This window comes from Nycticebus coucang, chromosome 19 (genome assembly GCF_027406575.1).
Source record: "Nycticebus coucang isolate mNycCou1 chromosome 19, mNycCou1.pri, whole genome shotgun sequence".
Taxonomy (NCBI): domain Eukaryota; kingdom Metazoa; phylum Chordata; class Mammalia; order Primates; family Lorisidae; genus Nycticebus; species Nycticebus coucang.
The window spans coordinates 29,595,188-29,611,666 of NC_069798.1; the positions used below are offsets into that span (position 1 = coordinate 29,595,188).

The 16,479-nt window shown below is 52.4% G+C and overlaps 1 protein-coding gene across 50 annotated transcripts in view; it reads right to left on the reverse strand.

The window, feature by feature from the left end:
* The window catches only part of CELF4 (CUGBP Elav-like family member 4), a 307,990-nt gene that overhangs the window by 18,603 nt on the left and 272,908 nt on the right, over positions 1 to 16,479 (reverse strand). For 9 of the 50 annotated variants that reach the window (XM_053571509.1, XM_053571511.1, XM_053571503.1 and 6 more), the window contains exons 4-10: positions 13,195 to 13,323; positions 12,838 to 12,917; positions 12,304 to 12,447; positions 10,852 to 10,999; positions 8,649 to 8,798; positions 4,053 to 4,118; positions 2,666 to 2,749 (exon numbers count right to left, since the gene is read on the reverse strand). In XM_053571509.1, coding sequence (XP_053427484.1) covers positions 2,666 to 2,749; positions 4,053 to 4,118; positions 8,649 to 8,798; positions 10,852 to 10,999; positions 12,304 to 12,447; positions 12,838 to 12,917; positions 13,195 to 13,323 — 801 coding nt within the window. The remainder of the gene's footprint in view (positions 1 to 2,665; positions 2,750 to 4,052; positions 4,119 to 8,648; positions 8,799 to 10,851; positions 11,000 to 12,303; positions 12,448 to 12,837; positions 12,918 to 13,194; positions 13,324 to 16,479) is intronic. The other 41 variants (XM_053571512.1, XM_053571505.1, XM_053571498.1 and 38 more) reach the window with 7 other exon arrangements.

A 16,479-nucleotide genomic window follows, 5' to 3' on the forward strand; every position in this document is an offset into this window, starting at 1 on the left:
TGGCAGAAGGGTCCTCCCCAGACACCCCGGAGTCCTGGTATTCTTATGGTATCACACAGGAGGGAGGTGACCATGATACAGAGCGGCTGACTACTGGCAGGGTTGGGGGAACAGCCCTCCTTCTTATCCATGCCTCAGACAACACCATGGGACATGGCTCTGGTCTGTCTTTGGGCCTGTCTTTAGTCCCAGGCTCACCTCATGCTGTGCTGAAGCCATTCCCTCTGCTTCGAAGGCCTGCTCCCATCTCCATGTGTGGAGACACCTCATCCTTCCCCTGAAGCCATCCCAACGACAGCCCTCTCCCAGTGCCACCATCGCCCTGTCACCCCCAATACACAGCATGGTGGTTCTCTTGGCAAATTGGTCCACATTGTACCCCAGCCTGCTCCCCTGGGTGGCTCAACTTGAGCACCATGGCTGGGAGAATGAGGACAAGCCTCATGAAAACACTCTGCCCAAGAAAAGGCCTGGTCTAGGGCGCATGCAGGTGGGCAGAGGCTGAAGCTGCTTGGAGATGGAGAGAAAGCACAAGAAGGACTCAGAGGTGGGAACACGGGGTGGTGCAGTGTGGGGCAGAGGAGAGGCAAGAGGCGCACTGGGGGCCTGAGTTTGTTTAAGTCCATCAGTGGGGGCCATTGTGTGTGTCGTGTGTCGGTCAGGGCAGCACTGACCAGCAGCTGGGGGCGGGGTGAGTGTTTATGTGAGTGTGCTTATGTGTGTATCTGCATCTATGTAACATGATCTGGGACCCCAAGTGCACAGGCCAGAGCAATTCAGGGATCTGATGCCAGTGGGATGGCAGAGTAGTGCCTGTGGGCACAGCTCTTTGTTCTGAACCTGGATAGGGTGACCCTGGGACTGTTGGGTCCTACCCACTGTGGCCTTGATCTGACTAATGAAGGTTGGGGTGACAAGGGCAGGGCTGATGCCCCCCTCCACCACTGGTGGGGCCCAGGTGTCACTCAGCTACAGCAGTTGTGAGCACAGGGTTTGGACAGGGCCCTCTGCACACCAATCTGGACTGCTGGAGCTTGGCTGTCCTGGACATGGGGAGACCTGATAATACTGGTTTCAGGAGCTGCTTAATGGGTGTGAGATGGGATGGTACACCTCATGGACAGGTTTGGAAGGGGGTGACAGTTGGGGAAGGAAAGGCTGTGGGCACAACATTTGCTGAATGGAGTTCAGCAAGTAGACTTGAATGAATCTGATCCTTACATCCCTTTTTACAGAAAGGTCCTCGCTATCCTCACTTTATGGGTGAGGACACTAAGGCAGAGAGGGCCACATGAGGAGGAGGCAGCAGAGCTGGGAGTCAGGCCCAAAAGGTTTGATTCAAAACCTGAGCTCTTGGCTGTTCAAGCTTCGGGGCCTATTTGGGGATGGTTTGATCAAAGTGATTTGGACCAGCAGATGCCCAGGGACTTTCCAGGTACTCTCTTGTACCCCATGGCTCCAGAGAAGTTGCTAAAGGGACCACAAGCTGGGCATTTGCAGACCACTGGAGTGCTCTGGCCACGTGGGCTGCTGAGGCAGACTTGGTGGCCTCACTGCCAGTGTGACCCTTTGCATGGGTGTGTTCCCTTGAGCTGAGCTCTCTGTGGATGGGCTCATAGAAACCCCGAAGGTGGCCATGTTGATGCAGCCTGCTGTCTCTCCTGAGTTCTGAGCTCACTGACCTGCCTGCCCAGCCCTGTTCACACAGGGCCCACAACCACCGAATGGGGGTATGGCTTTTCAGGCCCCCTGTCTCCCACTAGGCCTGCACTGGGGCACTCCTGTCTCTTTGCCTCATCCTGCCTATGGAGTCCTACCCTGGGAACTTGTGGGTCTCTCCTGGTACCCAGAAGGCATGACATCTCCTGCCCATGATGAACTAGGTTCCTTTCTGCATCACCCCACTGTAGCTACCCCTACTTCTCCCCACCCTCTTCACTGGCCAAATCCTGCCTATAGGGAATTCTTCCTCTAGGGCCCCACATCCTCTAGGGCCTCACCTTCCAGACAACCTCAAGCTATCTCCCGATTCCTTCCCAGTGTGCATACCTAGCAGAGCTGGCACATCCACCACACTGCTGGAGTCTCATCTCCCAGCCAATTCCCTGGGAACACAGCAGTGAGCCCTCAGATGAAGACCCCAAGAACAGGCCTCAAATCCTCCATTCAACACTGTAACTCCACAACTCCCTGGGGCAGGGACAAGGCCTCTATAGGCAGAACCCTACCTATGCAAGGTTCTGTTTAAGGGTTTGCTAAAGAAGAAACACAACCCTGACCATTCTGGGTTTTTTTTTTTTTTTTTAATAGACTAAGATATCAATATGTGAGTTCTGAGTCAGATGAGTGGCAAATGAGGGAAGGGAATGGGAAAGGTGCCTTGTATGGGGCCTGCCAGCCCTCAGGGCTTTCTGTCCAGTCCCCTGCCCTTGGGCTGAGCACCACTCTGGAGTACACTGCTACCCTTGAGAAGTGCACCTCCATGTTTGCCCCAGGGTCCCCCATCACTGTGCCTTGTAACTCCACTGTCTCCCTCACCCACGTCAATACAGCACAGAATGTGGCCCCCTTTTCAATGCACACCTTAGCCCAAGGCCCAGCTGAGCCACTGCTTTGGAGAGAGAGCAGGGGTGGGGAGGGGCCCAGGAGCTCAGCCTGCACTCACCTTCTCTCTGTTGCTGAGGGATCATCGGAGGTGGCTGAGGGAAGGCTTGGCTTATCTGACCATAGGCAGCAGGGTAGGCAGCTGCTGGAGGGCCCAGGGAGGGGTGGGAGCCGGCAGCAGGGTGCAGAGAGGCAGGAAGAGAGAAAGAGTTTTCAGTGTGGGCAGTGAAAGCAGTCCAGCCCAAAAGGGCACTGCTGCTCAGACACTTCCACAAAACCAGCTTTCAGTTCTTAGATTAGGGAAGGAGGAAAATGCATGTGTGTGTGTAAGAGAGAGAGAATGTGTGTGTACATGTGTATGTACGTGTTGGGGAGGAGGCAAGTTTAATTTGAACCAGTGAACAAACCACATGTGTGAATAAAACACACTCATGGATAATCAAAACTATCAAATGCCCTGGACAACCATGGAAAGGTTTTCCTACTTCTCGGAGTCACAGCTGACTCTGACGGACACACTCCTACTCCCGGTCAGAGGGTGCTGGGTGGGAGGTAGGGAGCCACCCTAGCTGTGGACTTGGCTTCTGGGGAGCCTGCTTGGGGTAGACCCCAGGGCAGAGGACTGAGTTAGACAAACCTGATGTTTTATACTCAATTAGAAGAGGTCTGAGGTGGGACAGGATGGCCAGCTCCCTCCTTAGCCTGGACGGGCTCCCAGAGCAGCAAGGCCTGGGCTCAGAGAGGTAAGAAACCCTCTGGGCTCTAGATGTGCCAGGCCAGTTTCACCTGAGTCCCCACTTTGCCAGGCAGCCCCGTCATTCTCAGGGGAGTTAGCAAAGAGAGACCCTAACCACAGCAAAGAGGGTGGCTCAGTGACCCAGGGGCCTCCTGCTGACTCAGGGCTCTCTTCTCACCTCTCCTTTTGTCACACCTATTGGAGCCATATCTTGCTGCCTGTGTATGGGGGAGGGGAGTGGAAAGTGTTTCTCTTCCAGGGGTCTCCTTCCCTCAATCCCGGCATCTATGCTTCCTGGGCCAGTGACCATGCACTGCTGCAGGCAGCACCCCAGGTCTAGCCTCACTCCCAGTGCTCCTATGTGGCTTGGTAGTTCTGGGCAAATCAGCTCTGACAGCACCACAGGACAGCGAAGGGAAGTCTGGCCTCAAAGATTGGTAACTGGTCGGCAAGAGCAAGGCTTCAGCCTGGCTTACCAGCTCATCCAGAGTCCTGCCCACCCACTACTTAGAGGGCACACTGCTAGGGAGGCATCCTGGAGGGTCTATGCCTGTCCCGCCCTCCCTCCTTCCATGAGGTTCACTGCCATTCCCTCTCTCCGTCCTGTGCAGTGCTGGGCCCAAGGCTGGGATGGGGAGAAACACTGATGTCACAGGTGTGGAGAGATGAACGTGGCTGGGGTTAAAAGCCGAGGCGACGCGTGGATACTAACGACCTGCATACTGCTGCACTCCAGCGTAGGCCTGCTGCAGGGGGTCCGCGGCGGTGGGGCTCTGCGCTGCAGGGGGCCAAGGGGACAGAGGTCAGAGGTGCCCACAAAACTTGTCCCCTCCCCCCCAGCATGTCCAGGGAATAATGCTGTGGCTGCACCACCCTTCCTGGCCACTGCAGGGTCTACCCTGGGGCAGGCTGAGACTGGGACCCTAAGTGCCTGGGCTCTCTTGGGATACCCTCCCTATCCCAGGGTTCTTAGTATAGTAGAAAGTTGCCACCACTGGCTAGGGATAGGTGCAGGCTGCAGCTGGCCTGGGGTGGGGTGAGGTGGGCAGTTCTTATGGAAGACTGAGGGCTGGGGAGGAGATGCTGGAGGAAGGCTCAGTCTGGAAGGGCTTGGTGGGGGCCATACAGGGACCTTGTCCTAGATAAGGGCTGTGGGGAAAGCACGAGAGGGGGCTGGAGGCCATCAAGAGGGTATGCTCATCCTCACTGATCATCAGCAGAAGGTGGGAGCAGTGAAGGGAAAGCTTAGCTGACCCCAGCTGGGTAAAAGAAAAGCCACAGAGGGCTCACATAGCTACTCTGTCCTCCTGGGCACCCACACCTGCTCAAATAGAGGCATCCCTCTCTCATATTTGGGGAATCTGCACACAGCACGGAGGCCTTCCACTCCAAGTCTCTGGGCTAGGTGCTCTCAGCAGGGACTGGCCACACAAATGAAGTCTGCCCAATGGGCTGGGAGAGGGGTGCTGCCCACAGAGACTAAGAAACCAGAAGGCCCTTCCTCACACCTCTGACCTTGTTGAAGGGATCAGGAGTAGAGTCAGGGGGGAAGGGTCCATAAAAAGGAGAGGAGGCCAGTCCAGGAATTGGAAAGGCTTTATTAGCAGAGAGAGGAGAGAGAAAGAGCAGAGTGGAGTCTGACCAGGAGTCAGCTCAGCTTTCACACAGTTTCAAGAGGCTTTTATTACCCCTTGTCCATAGGGTTCAGTGTGGGAGGTGGGTTCCCAGAGGTATCATCCCTTCTGCACAGGGACTAATTTATGCACTCAGGGAAAATCTAGGAGTTATTCCTTTAACTGGCTGCCAGCTGGGGCCAGAGTAGAAGTTACTATTCTGTGGTTTCCCAGGAGCACTGGCCCTGAAGGATTCCGGGTGTGTGTGTGGAGGGTTTGCTGTGATCATGTAGTTTGGTTTCTGGCCTGCTCCTTCCCACTAGCTGTTTCCCCCAAGTGGTTGTACTCTTGTCAGGGCCTTCAGGATTTCTTTCCCATACTTTGACTCTAGGATGTCTCCCACCCAGTGTGAGGATAGGTCCTGTGAACTGCTGATACTTTGACGAGAAACCTCAGGGAAGCTGGACTGGGGGAAAAGCTTAGTTCCCTTCTGTTGCCTTTGCTGTCTTTGCAGGAGCTGTGGACAAATACCTGAAGTGTGAATCAACACTGGGCACTGCCTTTAGTGACCAAGGCCAGTGGTGACTTACACGGGAGTGGACTGGACTTGAAGGACAAGGGAGGTGGTAGAGACAGGTGCCACCCAGAGGGAGGCTCCAGCACCTGCTCTACCAGTATGTCTGGGGCAAACAGGCTATCACAGGGTGGCGGGAAGAAAACTATCCAGGCTTATCTGCTTGTAAACGCAGGCCAGCCAAGATAACTGGCTGTGCCGGCCTCTGGGGCCTTCAGACTAGGGAGAATCTCCAAACTTTCCTCGGAGCTCCTGTCCCTGAGTCTCTCAGTAAAATTCTATTAGAAAAAGAGCGCTCAGACCTCAGGGGAGCCCAGGGAAAAGCCTGCGGCGGGATGGCAGGTTTCACACCCTTAGGGAATAGTGCACAGCAGGGGAGCTGGGCCCACAGGGGTTCTGCTCAGAGAAGAGCAGTGGAAGATGGGCTGCCCAGACTGACCCAGTCCAATACCCCGTCCCTCTACTTCTGCGATGGTGGAGACTGGAGCCAAGAGCTCCAGTGTGATGTGCCTGACAGGTGGTCTTCTCCTCCCTCTAGCTCCCTCTGTTATTGTCCTCTGCCAGCATCTAAGCTCTCTGAAGAGCCACATCTGCCTTGTCCTCTTGGACTTCCTAGTGCTCACTCATGTAGTTCCTGTATGCAAATCAGGAAAGAGTGCCCTTTCCTCTAGGCACACAGTGTGGTGCCTTACACAAAATATGAGCTGCACAGTATACATGGCAGGCCCAGCACCGTGCCAGGAACACTGTAAGTGCTTGGCAAATAATGTGGCTGAAGGCATGAATGAATGAATGGTTTTTAATGTCTGTGAGAGCAGTCCCTTCAAGGGTGTTATGCGAGAATAAAGGCCACACTATGTGCATCCACCACAATCTTGACAAACAACCGGGAGGAAGAGAAAAGCTACCTGAGGCTAGGAAGTGGAAAAAAGCATTTATGAGACTCCTCTCTACTTCTCTGCTTAACGACCTCATTAGTAACTGCCAAAGAGTGAACATATTGAAGGATCTCGCTCATTACAGCGGCTCCAAACTCCACATTTAAAGATGGTAAATTAATTTTTTTAATGTACTACTTTTCTCCTTTCCTTCCCTCCATCCCTCCCTCCTGCTCTGGCAGGGAATTGTTTATGAGATGTGGCAGATTGTTACAAATGGGGGAAAGAAACATTTCCAAACTCCATGAGGGAAACAGCTCACAGATGCTGGTGGGGGTGGGGAAGGAACAGGTTTGTCAGAATCCAGAGATCCAGATGAGCTGGTGGGCAGGGGGGAGTGGAAATGAAGCCACCCAGATGTTCTGGGGATGGCATCTCTCTGTCCATGAGCCTGAGATGGGGATCTCTTCTACTTCCTGCTTGCCCCACCACACCCGGCTATCCCTCCTAGCCCAGAATCTTCATCCTTAACACCTCTGGCCCTTACCACCCCACACCTGAGATCTCCCTAGTCACTTCTCTGTGAAATGAGGGGTGTGCTTCAGGGTAAGCACTGGTATGAGACCAAGGACAACTCCAAGTTCAAAGTTAGGAAATTCTCCTCTCTCCCTCTGGCACAGTGACCTAGCACTGTGCACCTGGGGGAGCTTTTATATACTACAGATGTCTGGGTCTCACTCCAGACACTGAAATCAGAATTTTGGGGCTTTTGTGGTTTTATAGAGACCCACAGGGGATTCTGGTGGGCATCCAGAGTGGGAGCACAGCTCTGCCTTCTTGCTCATCTACCTTGGGCTGGCATCCTCTGCCCTATTGGGCAAACCTCCTTACCACCCCTTGCCCCTACCAGGCAGGACCCCTCCTGCCTCTGATCCTGCAGGACAGCCCCCTTCATAGAAGTGTGCTCTGTGTTTATCCTCACCTCTTCAATTCTACCCATCTATTAAAGTTCCATCTTAGTCTCTTCCTCAGAGAGGCTCTTTTGCACTTCTTCAGCCTACAGAAGTCTCCCTTCACTTGAATCCTTTGGTATCTTGAGTCTGAGAAGATTCATTCTTGATCAATCATATTGCTCTCATTCTATAGATTACATAGATTCTGTATCAGGGGTCCTCAAACTTTTTAAACAGGGGGCCAGTTCACTGTCCCTCAGACCGTTGGAAGGATGGACTACAATTAAAAAAAAAAACTATGAACAAATTCCTATGCATACTGCACATATCTTATTTTGAAGTAAAAAAACAAAATGGGAAAAAATACAATCACACCGCCTCATGCGGCCTGTGGGCCACAGTTTGAGGACCCCTGCAGTACATTTCTGCCTAGAAATTTGACCTCCCAGGGGATAGGTCTACATCTTGCCCCCATCTTGTCCCTCCCATTTATCCAGCACAGATTGATACTTAGGTGGAATCTGTAAGCTCATTCTTTTCCATCCAGGAAAGGGATGGCAATCTCCATTGCCTTGCCTCTGTGTAGTCTACTCTAGGGCTTTGGGCCATGTTCCCTGTTCCAATATCAGTCCATTATCCAGACCCAATAAAGGAGCTACTTCACACATGCTCATTCTGTGAAAACTGCTAAGTTTGAGCAGAACAAAGTTAATCAGGGACAGGCCTCCCACATCTTCCTATGTGCCAGACTTCATAAAGAAGCAGACCCAGGAGCTGTCCAACGTTCTCATCTGCTGTCCAAGGTGCTGACTAGCCTGTTGCGGGCACCAAAGGCCTGGACTAGTAGGTACCAGCTAGACTGCCTGTCAATATATCGCCACTTCCTTCCCCAAAGGGTCTTTTCCTACTTGAAACCATATCTGACTGTTCCTTTAGCTTCTACTCCCTTCCTTCTTTTCGGTCAAATTCACACTCAATTAATTTACAGTCACTGGCCTCTCTACGTGGTGTATAATTGTACCTAGTCTCTTTCCTGAGGGATTACCTGGAATGGGGTTCTCGCTCACTGATCAGACTGACACCTCCCAAATGGCAGGATTTTGGTCTCTTCTTTCCCACTATAGGCTCCCTGAAGGAGGGCAGGATGCTGGCCTTCCCTGATCACACTTGGGGTTTCACCAAGGAATGGACAGAGGAGCAACACACATTCCTGTTAGAACAGCAAGGGAAGGAATGAAATGGATGAGGAATGTGCTATATGGGGAAAGAAGGGCTACCAGATGTGCTTACCTGGGTAGGGGTGGATGCCATTGGTGAACACAGCTTCCGCAGCAGGTTGCCCATTGGCCTGTGGGGGGAGGCCGGTGAAGCCATTCACCCCAATGGGGGATGGGATGCTAGGCACAGCTGGTGCAGGGATGCCTGGAGGGGTGCTGCCACCTGGTTCCAGGGGTAAAGAGGGCAAGGGAGGAGGGAAGGTAAGCATAATAAAGATGAGGAAGGCCAACCTGTGGTGCTCCACACCGCTGGCTTCAAGGGCCTGTGGGTAGACTTGGACCTTACACACCAGCTCAATTCTTCTGTGAACAAGGCCTTGGCTTATCTCTCTGTATAAGGTGGATTCACCCATCTCAGTTGTATCCATCTTTCAAGGCATAGCCCAAGCCCCACCCACTTCATTGATGGCGTCTCGGACAACTGAGGGCTCATCCTTGGACCTATAGCATATGTACTATCCTCAATGCCCTTAACTTTAACCACATTTGGACCTCCTTCAGTCCTTTTCAGTGGCTCTCGCTCACTCCACTTAAGTAAGGATGGGCTGGTCCTTGTTTGGTCCTTGAGGGGCTGCTCTGTCTCCTCAGGAAGAAGTCTTGCTGCTCAGATGGAACATTAATTAACATTAATTCCAATGTTCCCTTACACTGAGGTAAGGAGATGATTGTAGAGTCCAGACTCAACACTATGTCATACACAAAATATACCTGTGGCATCCTTCAGTTGAAGCAGTGTGGTGGTCATGGTGGGAAGGGTAAAGTTGGGATCACATACAATACTCTATGCCCTCCCTATACCAGCAGTGTGGAACCCAAGATGTGATGTGAATGGTATGGTTATTTTACTGAAGGCCCAGAAGCTGGAGCAGGAATTCCACTTCATGTAGGAAGTGGGGCTTCTCCGAGAATGAGGACCTGAGGCTAGCCCACAACATGGGCTCTTGAGTATCCCTGAGGTTGGGGATCAGAGCTATGTGGTAGTGTTTAAGTTGGGCCCAGAGATGGCACACTCTTTTTGGCAGTTATCTGGGAAAGGAATAGTTCCTGGATTTCAAGAGGGTTGCTGCTGCGACCTGGGCTGACAATGAGAGCCTAGGGTACTGGACCAGCCTCTGGGAATAGACTACTATTTCTAAATGTCGACACTATTGTCATTTGGGGCCAGATATTTCTTGTTGTGGTGGCTTTCCTGTGCATTGCAGAATGTATGGCAACATCCTTGGCCTTTACCCAGTAGTTGCCAGTAGCATTCTCCACTCCCTGTTATGATAAAAGTGTATCCAGACATTGCCAGATGTTTTGGGGATGGGGGATAAAAGTGTACCAGTTGAGAATCACTGGACTGGACAATAGCCAAAATCCAATCAAAACATGTTTGTGAGCTGGGTTATTTCCAAGCTGCTGTCCCTTGATAACTCTTGTGATTCTCTCTGGCTTGTTTTGTAGTTGTCTTAGAAATAGCCAATGAGTCCAGGTTGGGTTAAAGAGAAATGGCAGGCTGTGGGGGTGGAGAGGAGGATTCCTTCTGTGCTTGGCCAGAGACCAAACAAGGCCACAGTAAGGCTAGGACTCCTCTCTTCCAGACCTCAAAGGGAGATATTTTCATTTCAATTTCTTTCTAGATATCTATTGTTAATACAGATCAAGATGAATTTTTTCTTTTTCTTTTTTTTGAGACAGAGTCTCACTTGTCGCCCTTGGTAAAGTGCCGTGGTGTCACAGCTCACAGCACCCTCAAGTGATCCTTTGCCTCCGCCTCTTGAGTAGCTGGTACTACAGGTGCCTGCCACAAAGCCCAGCTATTTTTAGAGACATAGAGACAGTGTCTCACTCTTGCTCAGGCTGGTCTTGAACCTGTGAGCTCAGGCAGTCCACCTGCCTCAGCCTCCCAGAGTGCTAGGATTATAGGCATGAGCCACCATGCCTGTCCTATGATGAATTATCTTCTGATACGGCTAAGCAACTTGAGTGAAATTCTCAGCACAATGAAATTATATCATGGACTGGATGGGGATCACATCTTAGCTTCTCTTGGGTCCCCAAGGATTTTCAAATTTAATTTTTGATACAAACTGCCAGAAGACAGGTCCTGCCTGAGCCTTGACATTATGTGCTCTTGCCACAGGATGGCCAATTGGTAGCCAAATTTAGGTCCCAGCTTGAGCCTACCTGCTCTTCCACCAGGCCAGGCTCTCTGTTGGTAACTGATAGCTCACCTGAGGTTGGAGTCATAGGTGCAGCTGCCAGGCCATTCATGTTGAGGGCCGCCATCTGCTGCATCTGGGCAGCAGCGAAGGCAGCCATGGGATTCAGGTAGCCGCCCTGGGCAACTGATGCCATGAGAGCTGCTTGCTGCTGCATCAGCTGGGGCAGAAAGAGTGGAAAAAATATCACGTGCTTCCAGAAGGGTATCCCTCCCCAACAGGAAGCTCAGCTCCTGGAGACTAACCTCCTGGGCCTTGAGTTCCCAGGGACCCCAGACCATCTCCCAGCCTCACTCAAGTGAGTTCTAATGCTTCCCCATTCCTGCCCTGGTTCTCAGTACCAATAGAGGCCACCTATTTGCCACCTGAGAGAGGACTGTACTCAAAAGTAATGGTAGAAAAAAAAAAAAGAAAAAAAGTAATAGTAGGATGCAAAACCACCTGTTAAACAATTTTTATCTGTTTGTATATCTTACTATAGATTATGTACAAGTAACATCTAAATAAAATTTTAAAAAAAGTAATGGTAGGATCTTTGGGATTCTAAAGTGATGTAGAGGGTGGGGGAGGGGACTAGCTGCATGGGTGCTGATCCATCTTGGGTCAAACCTGTTGTATGAGAGGCTATGACACCCAAAATGCTGGAATCAAGTTGGATGAGCCTCCATAGAATGAATTTAGTACAGACTGTCCTGTACTCCCAATTGGCTTTAATGGGAGTCTGTAGAAGTGACAGGAGAATCATGAAAAGAATCTCAGGCACCCCAATGTCATCACAAAAGTGAGTAGGGACAGAGGGGAGGCTTTTGAAAGTAGCCACAGCTGGATGTTGCTGAGGAAATAAGGTGAGCTTGTAATTTCAGAAGTGGAACCCTGGCCTACCTCAATGCCACCCATCTAGGGGTTATAGTTACAAGTCTGGAGGCAGGTCAGTGAGATGCTGGCAGAGTGGACCCCAATTGGAAAAAAGACATTGGTGGGCCAGAGGCCTGAGGCAGGGCCTGGGGAAACTGCAGAGGAAGCGTGGGTGTGGAGAGATTAGGAGTACCACAGGACCCCTGCCAGGAATGACCAGAGGCCTGAAGATACTCATCCGTGGGTGGGGGTGGGGTGGTGACAACCAAACTCTTGAACCTCCCTCTTCCCCTCTGTGCTTCTTGGAGTTCAACACTGATTTGCCTGGAAACAGGGTGCATGAACACTCTGGGTAACCCAGCTTGATGTCCTGCTCAGGGTCCTAGCTACCCCCCTTAGAAACAAGATGGCAACCCACCTCCTCCCAGCAGCCACTCCTAACTGGACCAGCATTCTCTTAACCCCTTCTGAAGTTACACTCCCTGGGTTAACTCCTGGCTCTTTCTCATTTCCGAGGGCAGGAACAGTATTTCCAGTTAGGTAACCATACTCCCTGAGGCTCCCAGGAGAGTGATCTCTGTACCACTGCCCATCCAGGCCCCCACTTACTGCCTGAGCGTATGCGCCGTAGGCTCCGAATGGGATGGCCATGGGGTTGAACATGCCCATCTGGCCAGCCATCTGCTGCATTCGCCGCATCGTGCGCTCCTTGTCAGTGTCCGCAAACTTGACCACCAGACTGGACGAGGCTCCCTGCAGCCGGGGCAGCTCGTGAGACTCACTTGCCCCAGAGTCTCCACTCACAGCTGTCGTTGCCCCTGGCCTGGCCCCACCCTGCCCTCCCTGTAGAGTGCTATGGGTGTGGGTGAGTGCTGGCCCATAGGTATGAGGTCTTAACCCCACCGCGGGTTCTCTCTGGGTGACGTCCGGGCTGTTCCTTAATATTTCTGGGCCTCAGCATCCTTGTCTGAGAAATGAGGGTAAGGATGCTTTCCTGTCTCATGAGACTATGAGAGCAGCACGCGTCTGGCACAGTATGGACTGCGCCGTCCGCTTTTGGCTGGCGGTGCCCAGCAGTGCAGGGGCTGGTGGGGTGGTGGTTTCGCCTCTGTGCCTGTTCCCACCCCAAGAGGCCGCACTCACCGGCATCGTCTGGCTGCCGTGGAGAGCGTTGATGGCGGCTTGCGCCTCCGCATGGGAGGAGTACTTCACAAAGGCGCACCCTGGGGGGGACGGGAGAGGCTGAGCCACCGCCCCAGAACCCGCGGAAGGCCAGAGGGAGAGCTGGGACTCAGAGGCAGGGCAAGGGAGGGGCCGAGGGGAGAGGGCTCATCCCAGATGAACGCAGAATGGATGAGGCACACAGAGACACACCAAGAAACGCAGAGACGGAGACGGAAAGACCTGGACAGGCCCCAGGGACATAAAGGCAGCCGAGCCCCCCACTGTCTCGTCCCTGGCTCTCCCGGCTGAGGCCGGCGGCCGCCCCGCCCCTCGCACCCTTGCTGTTGCCGTCTGGCCCGCGCAGGATGGTGCACTCTTCGATGTTCCCGAAGGCCTCGAAGAGGCGGCGCACGTCGTCCTCGGACTGTTGCTTGTTGAGCATACCCACGAAGAGTTTTCTATCTTCTGGAACAAAATTAGGAGATGCTTACCCGGGTCAGGGGCCGGGCAGCGCGGGACCGAGCCCGCGGGTAGCCCGGCACCGCGGAGGGGGAGGGCAACGTTGAGGGAGGAAGAGCGGGGCTGCAGGCGGGGCGGGGCTCGGAGCCGAGGGAGGTGGGGTGGGGAGAGGGCGGGCAGGGTGAGAGAGAGAGCGAGAGAGAGAGAGAGAAGGGTGGGGTGGGGTGGGTGGGAGTAGGCAGGAGAGGACCACCGGGAGCACCAAGTCCGAGGGAGAGGGGAGGAGCAGGGGCTTTCAAGCGGAAGCTGGACTGCAGCGACTCGGCCTCCTCCTGCCTAGAGGGCAGGCTGCACGCTGAGGAGCAAAGTCCCTGCTCTGGCCCCTCACCTGGGGAAGCCCTGGGACCCCTTCCACCCTTCTCTTAGATACTGTTAACATAGTATCTTCCTTAGGTGTCCAAATCAGTCACCGCCGGCAAGTCTGCCAATGCACCTTTGCATATGCTGTTCCCACTGCCTGGGGAGCACTTATGACAAGGCTCAGCCTTTCTCTTGCAGGATTCAGGTTATATATTGCCTCCTCACCAACATGCCTCGTTCTCCTCTCCTTTATTCTGTCTTAGGTGCCATTCCTATAACTGGAATTTCAAAGAATAATCATTTACTGCTTTGCAGGTGTAGCTGGCTTCTGTCTAGTTCATCTCCTCTGCATATGCTCCCTGGGAAAAGAGACCAGGCCTCCCTGCTGAAGCATCAGGCCTGGTGCCTAGTAGGCGCTCACTACAGTTATGGAATGAATGGGAAGGAATGAATGCATGCCCCTTGCTATTCCCAGGGCACACCTCCTTCATATCACACATGTGTTTACCTTTGTCTGGATGACCCCTCCTTGGTCTGGCCCTTACTACTTGTTCATGCTGCAAAATTCAGCCATTGGCACTTCAGGGCTGTTCCTGAAGGTACCTCTGCAGCCCCACACACCTGTGGTGAGTATCAAGTGGCCTGCTGACCCCACTCGGTTGTGAGCTCAGGGTGAACCCATATCAGCTTGTGAATGACTGCAGAAGGGTCCTACAATTCATGTGCGCTTACTTCAGTGGGCTTTCTCTCCTGTTGATGAGAGCTGGGGTCATATTCCTTCCCCTTATTTCCCAGTGGGGCTTGTGACTTCTCTAACAAATAAAGAATGCAAATGGCACTAGATACAGGAAAAAGAATTGGAAACAAAGAGCAGGGAGAAGAAGAGGAATGAGTGGAAAGAGGACAGAGACCCAGAGAATGATAGGGGAGTTCTTTTGTTTGACTCCTGGGGACAACAACAATTTACTTGAAGTAAATGGGAGCTTTACTCCTTTAATGGAGTAATTGAAACTTTTTTCCAGACACTGCCTCTCCTGACATCTGAATGCATCCTTTATTATCATTATGACAGCTTTCTGATTGCATTAAAATTCATCCACACATGCCTTTCTATCCAGCCACTTCCCTTTTACCAGATTTTTTTTTTTTTGCCGATTCCTTCTCCCCCTTCCCTGCAAACTCCTTTCACTCAACAGTTCTCAGTGGTAGATTTGGGGGCCTTTCTAGTTTTTGGCAGGACCAGGTTTGAACCTGTCACCTCCGGTATAAGAGGCTAGAGCCCTACTTCTTGAGCCACAGGTGCCGCCAAGGGCCTTTCTAAATGTTTAGGGAGCCCAGGCTCCCCACTTCCTGCGCAGGGAAATTACAGCTGGTCTTACCTTTCTGGAAGACCGTAAGAAACCAAAGAAACTTCCTAGCTCCAAACTTGCTTTCTCCAGATAGCCTGAGATGGACCCCACTCAACTCAATGTTTTTTTCTCGGATCCTCAACTATGTTCAGTTTGTATTTCCTTCACACTCAGGGGAGTGTGGTTACTGTGTGGGTGAGTCTTAGGCTTGTCGTTCAGACCAGGGGCTGGAGGGACTCTGAGTTTGCAGGTAGATCTGTTCTGGGCCAGGCCTACTGGCTCATACCCAGCTCTCCTGCTTCATACCTCAGTTTTGTAGGTCTATAAAATGGGTATATTTATGCCTCCTCTCATGGTGGTGGTTATGATTTCAAGAGCTGCTACAGAGACAGTGCCTGGCAAGAGAAACAGCAATGGTGATGGCTACTACTTGGGTTTCTCTATGCAAGACAAAGAGGAAATGGCAGTTTTCCCTTGGTTTGCTCAGCCCTGATTTGGTTTGGAGGGCCATCACTGCTGTGAGGCTGGTACTGGGAACCCAGGTCAGGGCATCATGTTGTGCCCACCTTCCCACTCCCAGGGCTAAGCCTGGTGCACAGGCAAACTTTGGTGTCAGGTGGCACAGGCCATAGCAGAGACCTGGAGGAAGTGCAGATAACCCTGTATCCCCCCATCCTTGGGTCTTCACATGAGCTCCTCCTGGTCCAGGGGCAGAGCAAGTTCTTGCAATCACTCAAAGCCTGTTCTCTGCTCAAGCATTGCTTCTACAGCAGTGAATGAGAGAGGCGATGCCACTCACTGGAGCAGACATCTGGATGGGGAGATAGGCTATCCACACTAAACAAGTCTCCAAACATGACAAGGGCCAGCAGGGTTGTCACACAGTGGACTGGCGTGTCTTCCGGTGGGAGAACAAGGCCACAGAGTGGCAGAGCTAGGAAGGGCCCCAGGTAACCCTGAGGGTCCCAAGTTCTTCCAGATGAAGATTGGGGCAGAGATGGAACTCCGAGGTCCACAGTAGGCCCATAGCTGGGGTCTTGACTGAACTCAGCCTCTTGAGCTTTTCCTGACTTGTTGATCCCATAGCCCTTGCTGCTGCTGCTCTCTGTGCTTTTAAAATGTGCCTGTGTCTGCACTTTGAGGAAGCCCTTGGGGTTTTGGGATACAGGACTGTGACTCCTCAGAACGTCTGAGCAACAGAAGGTGGGTGCTTGTCTGAGCTTTGCCTTGACCCAGCAAGGGAGCTCAGCACTTTGTGCTCAGTATCCAATCATGGGAGAGTGGGTAGGGTACCCTTGCCAGCCCGCCTCCACCAGAATCTGGGACTGGGAGTAGCCAATAATAGCGTGGATGGGAGAAATACCCAGTTATATATCAGGTGAAGGTGTTTACAACCATATTATGAGAGGCTGAGCCAGAGAACTCGACATACTTTGGGTCTACCTTCTGGTTG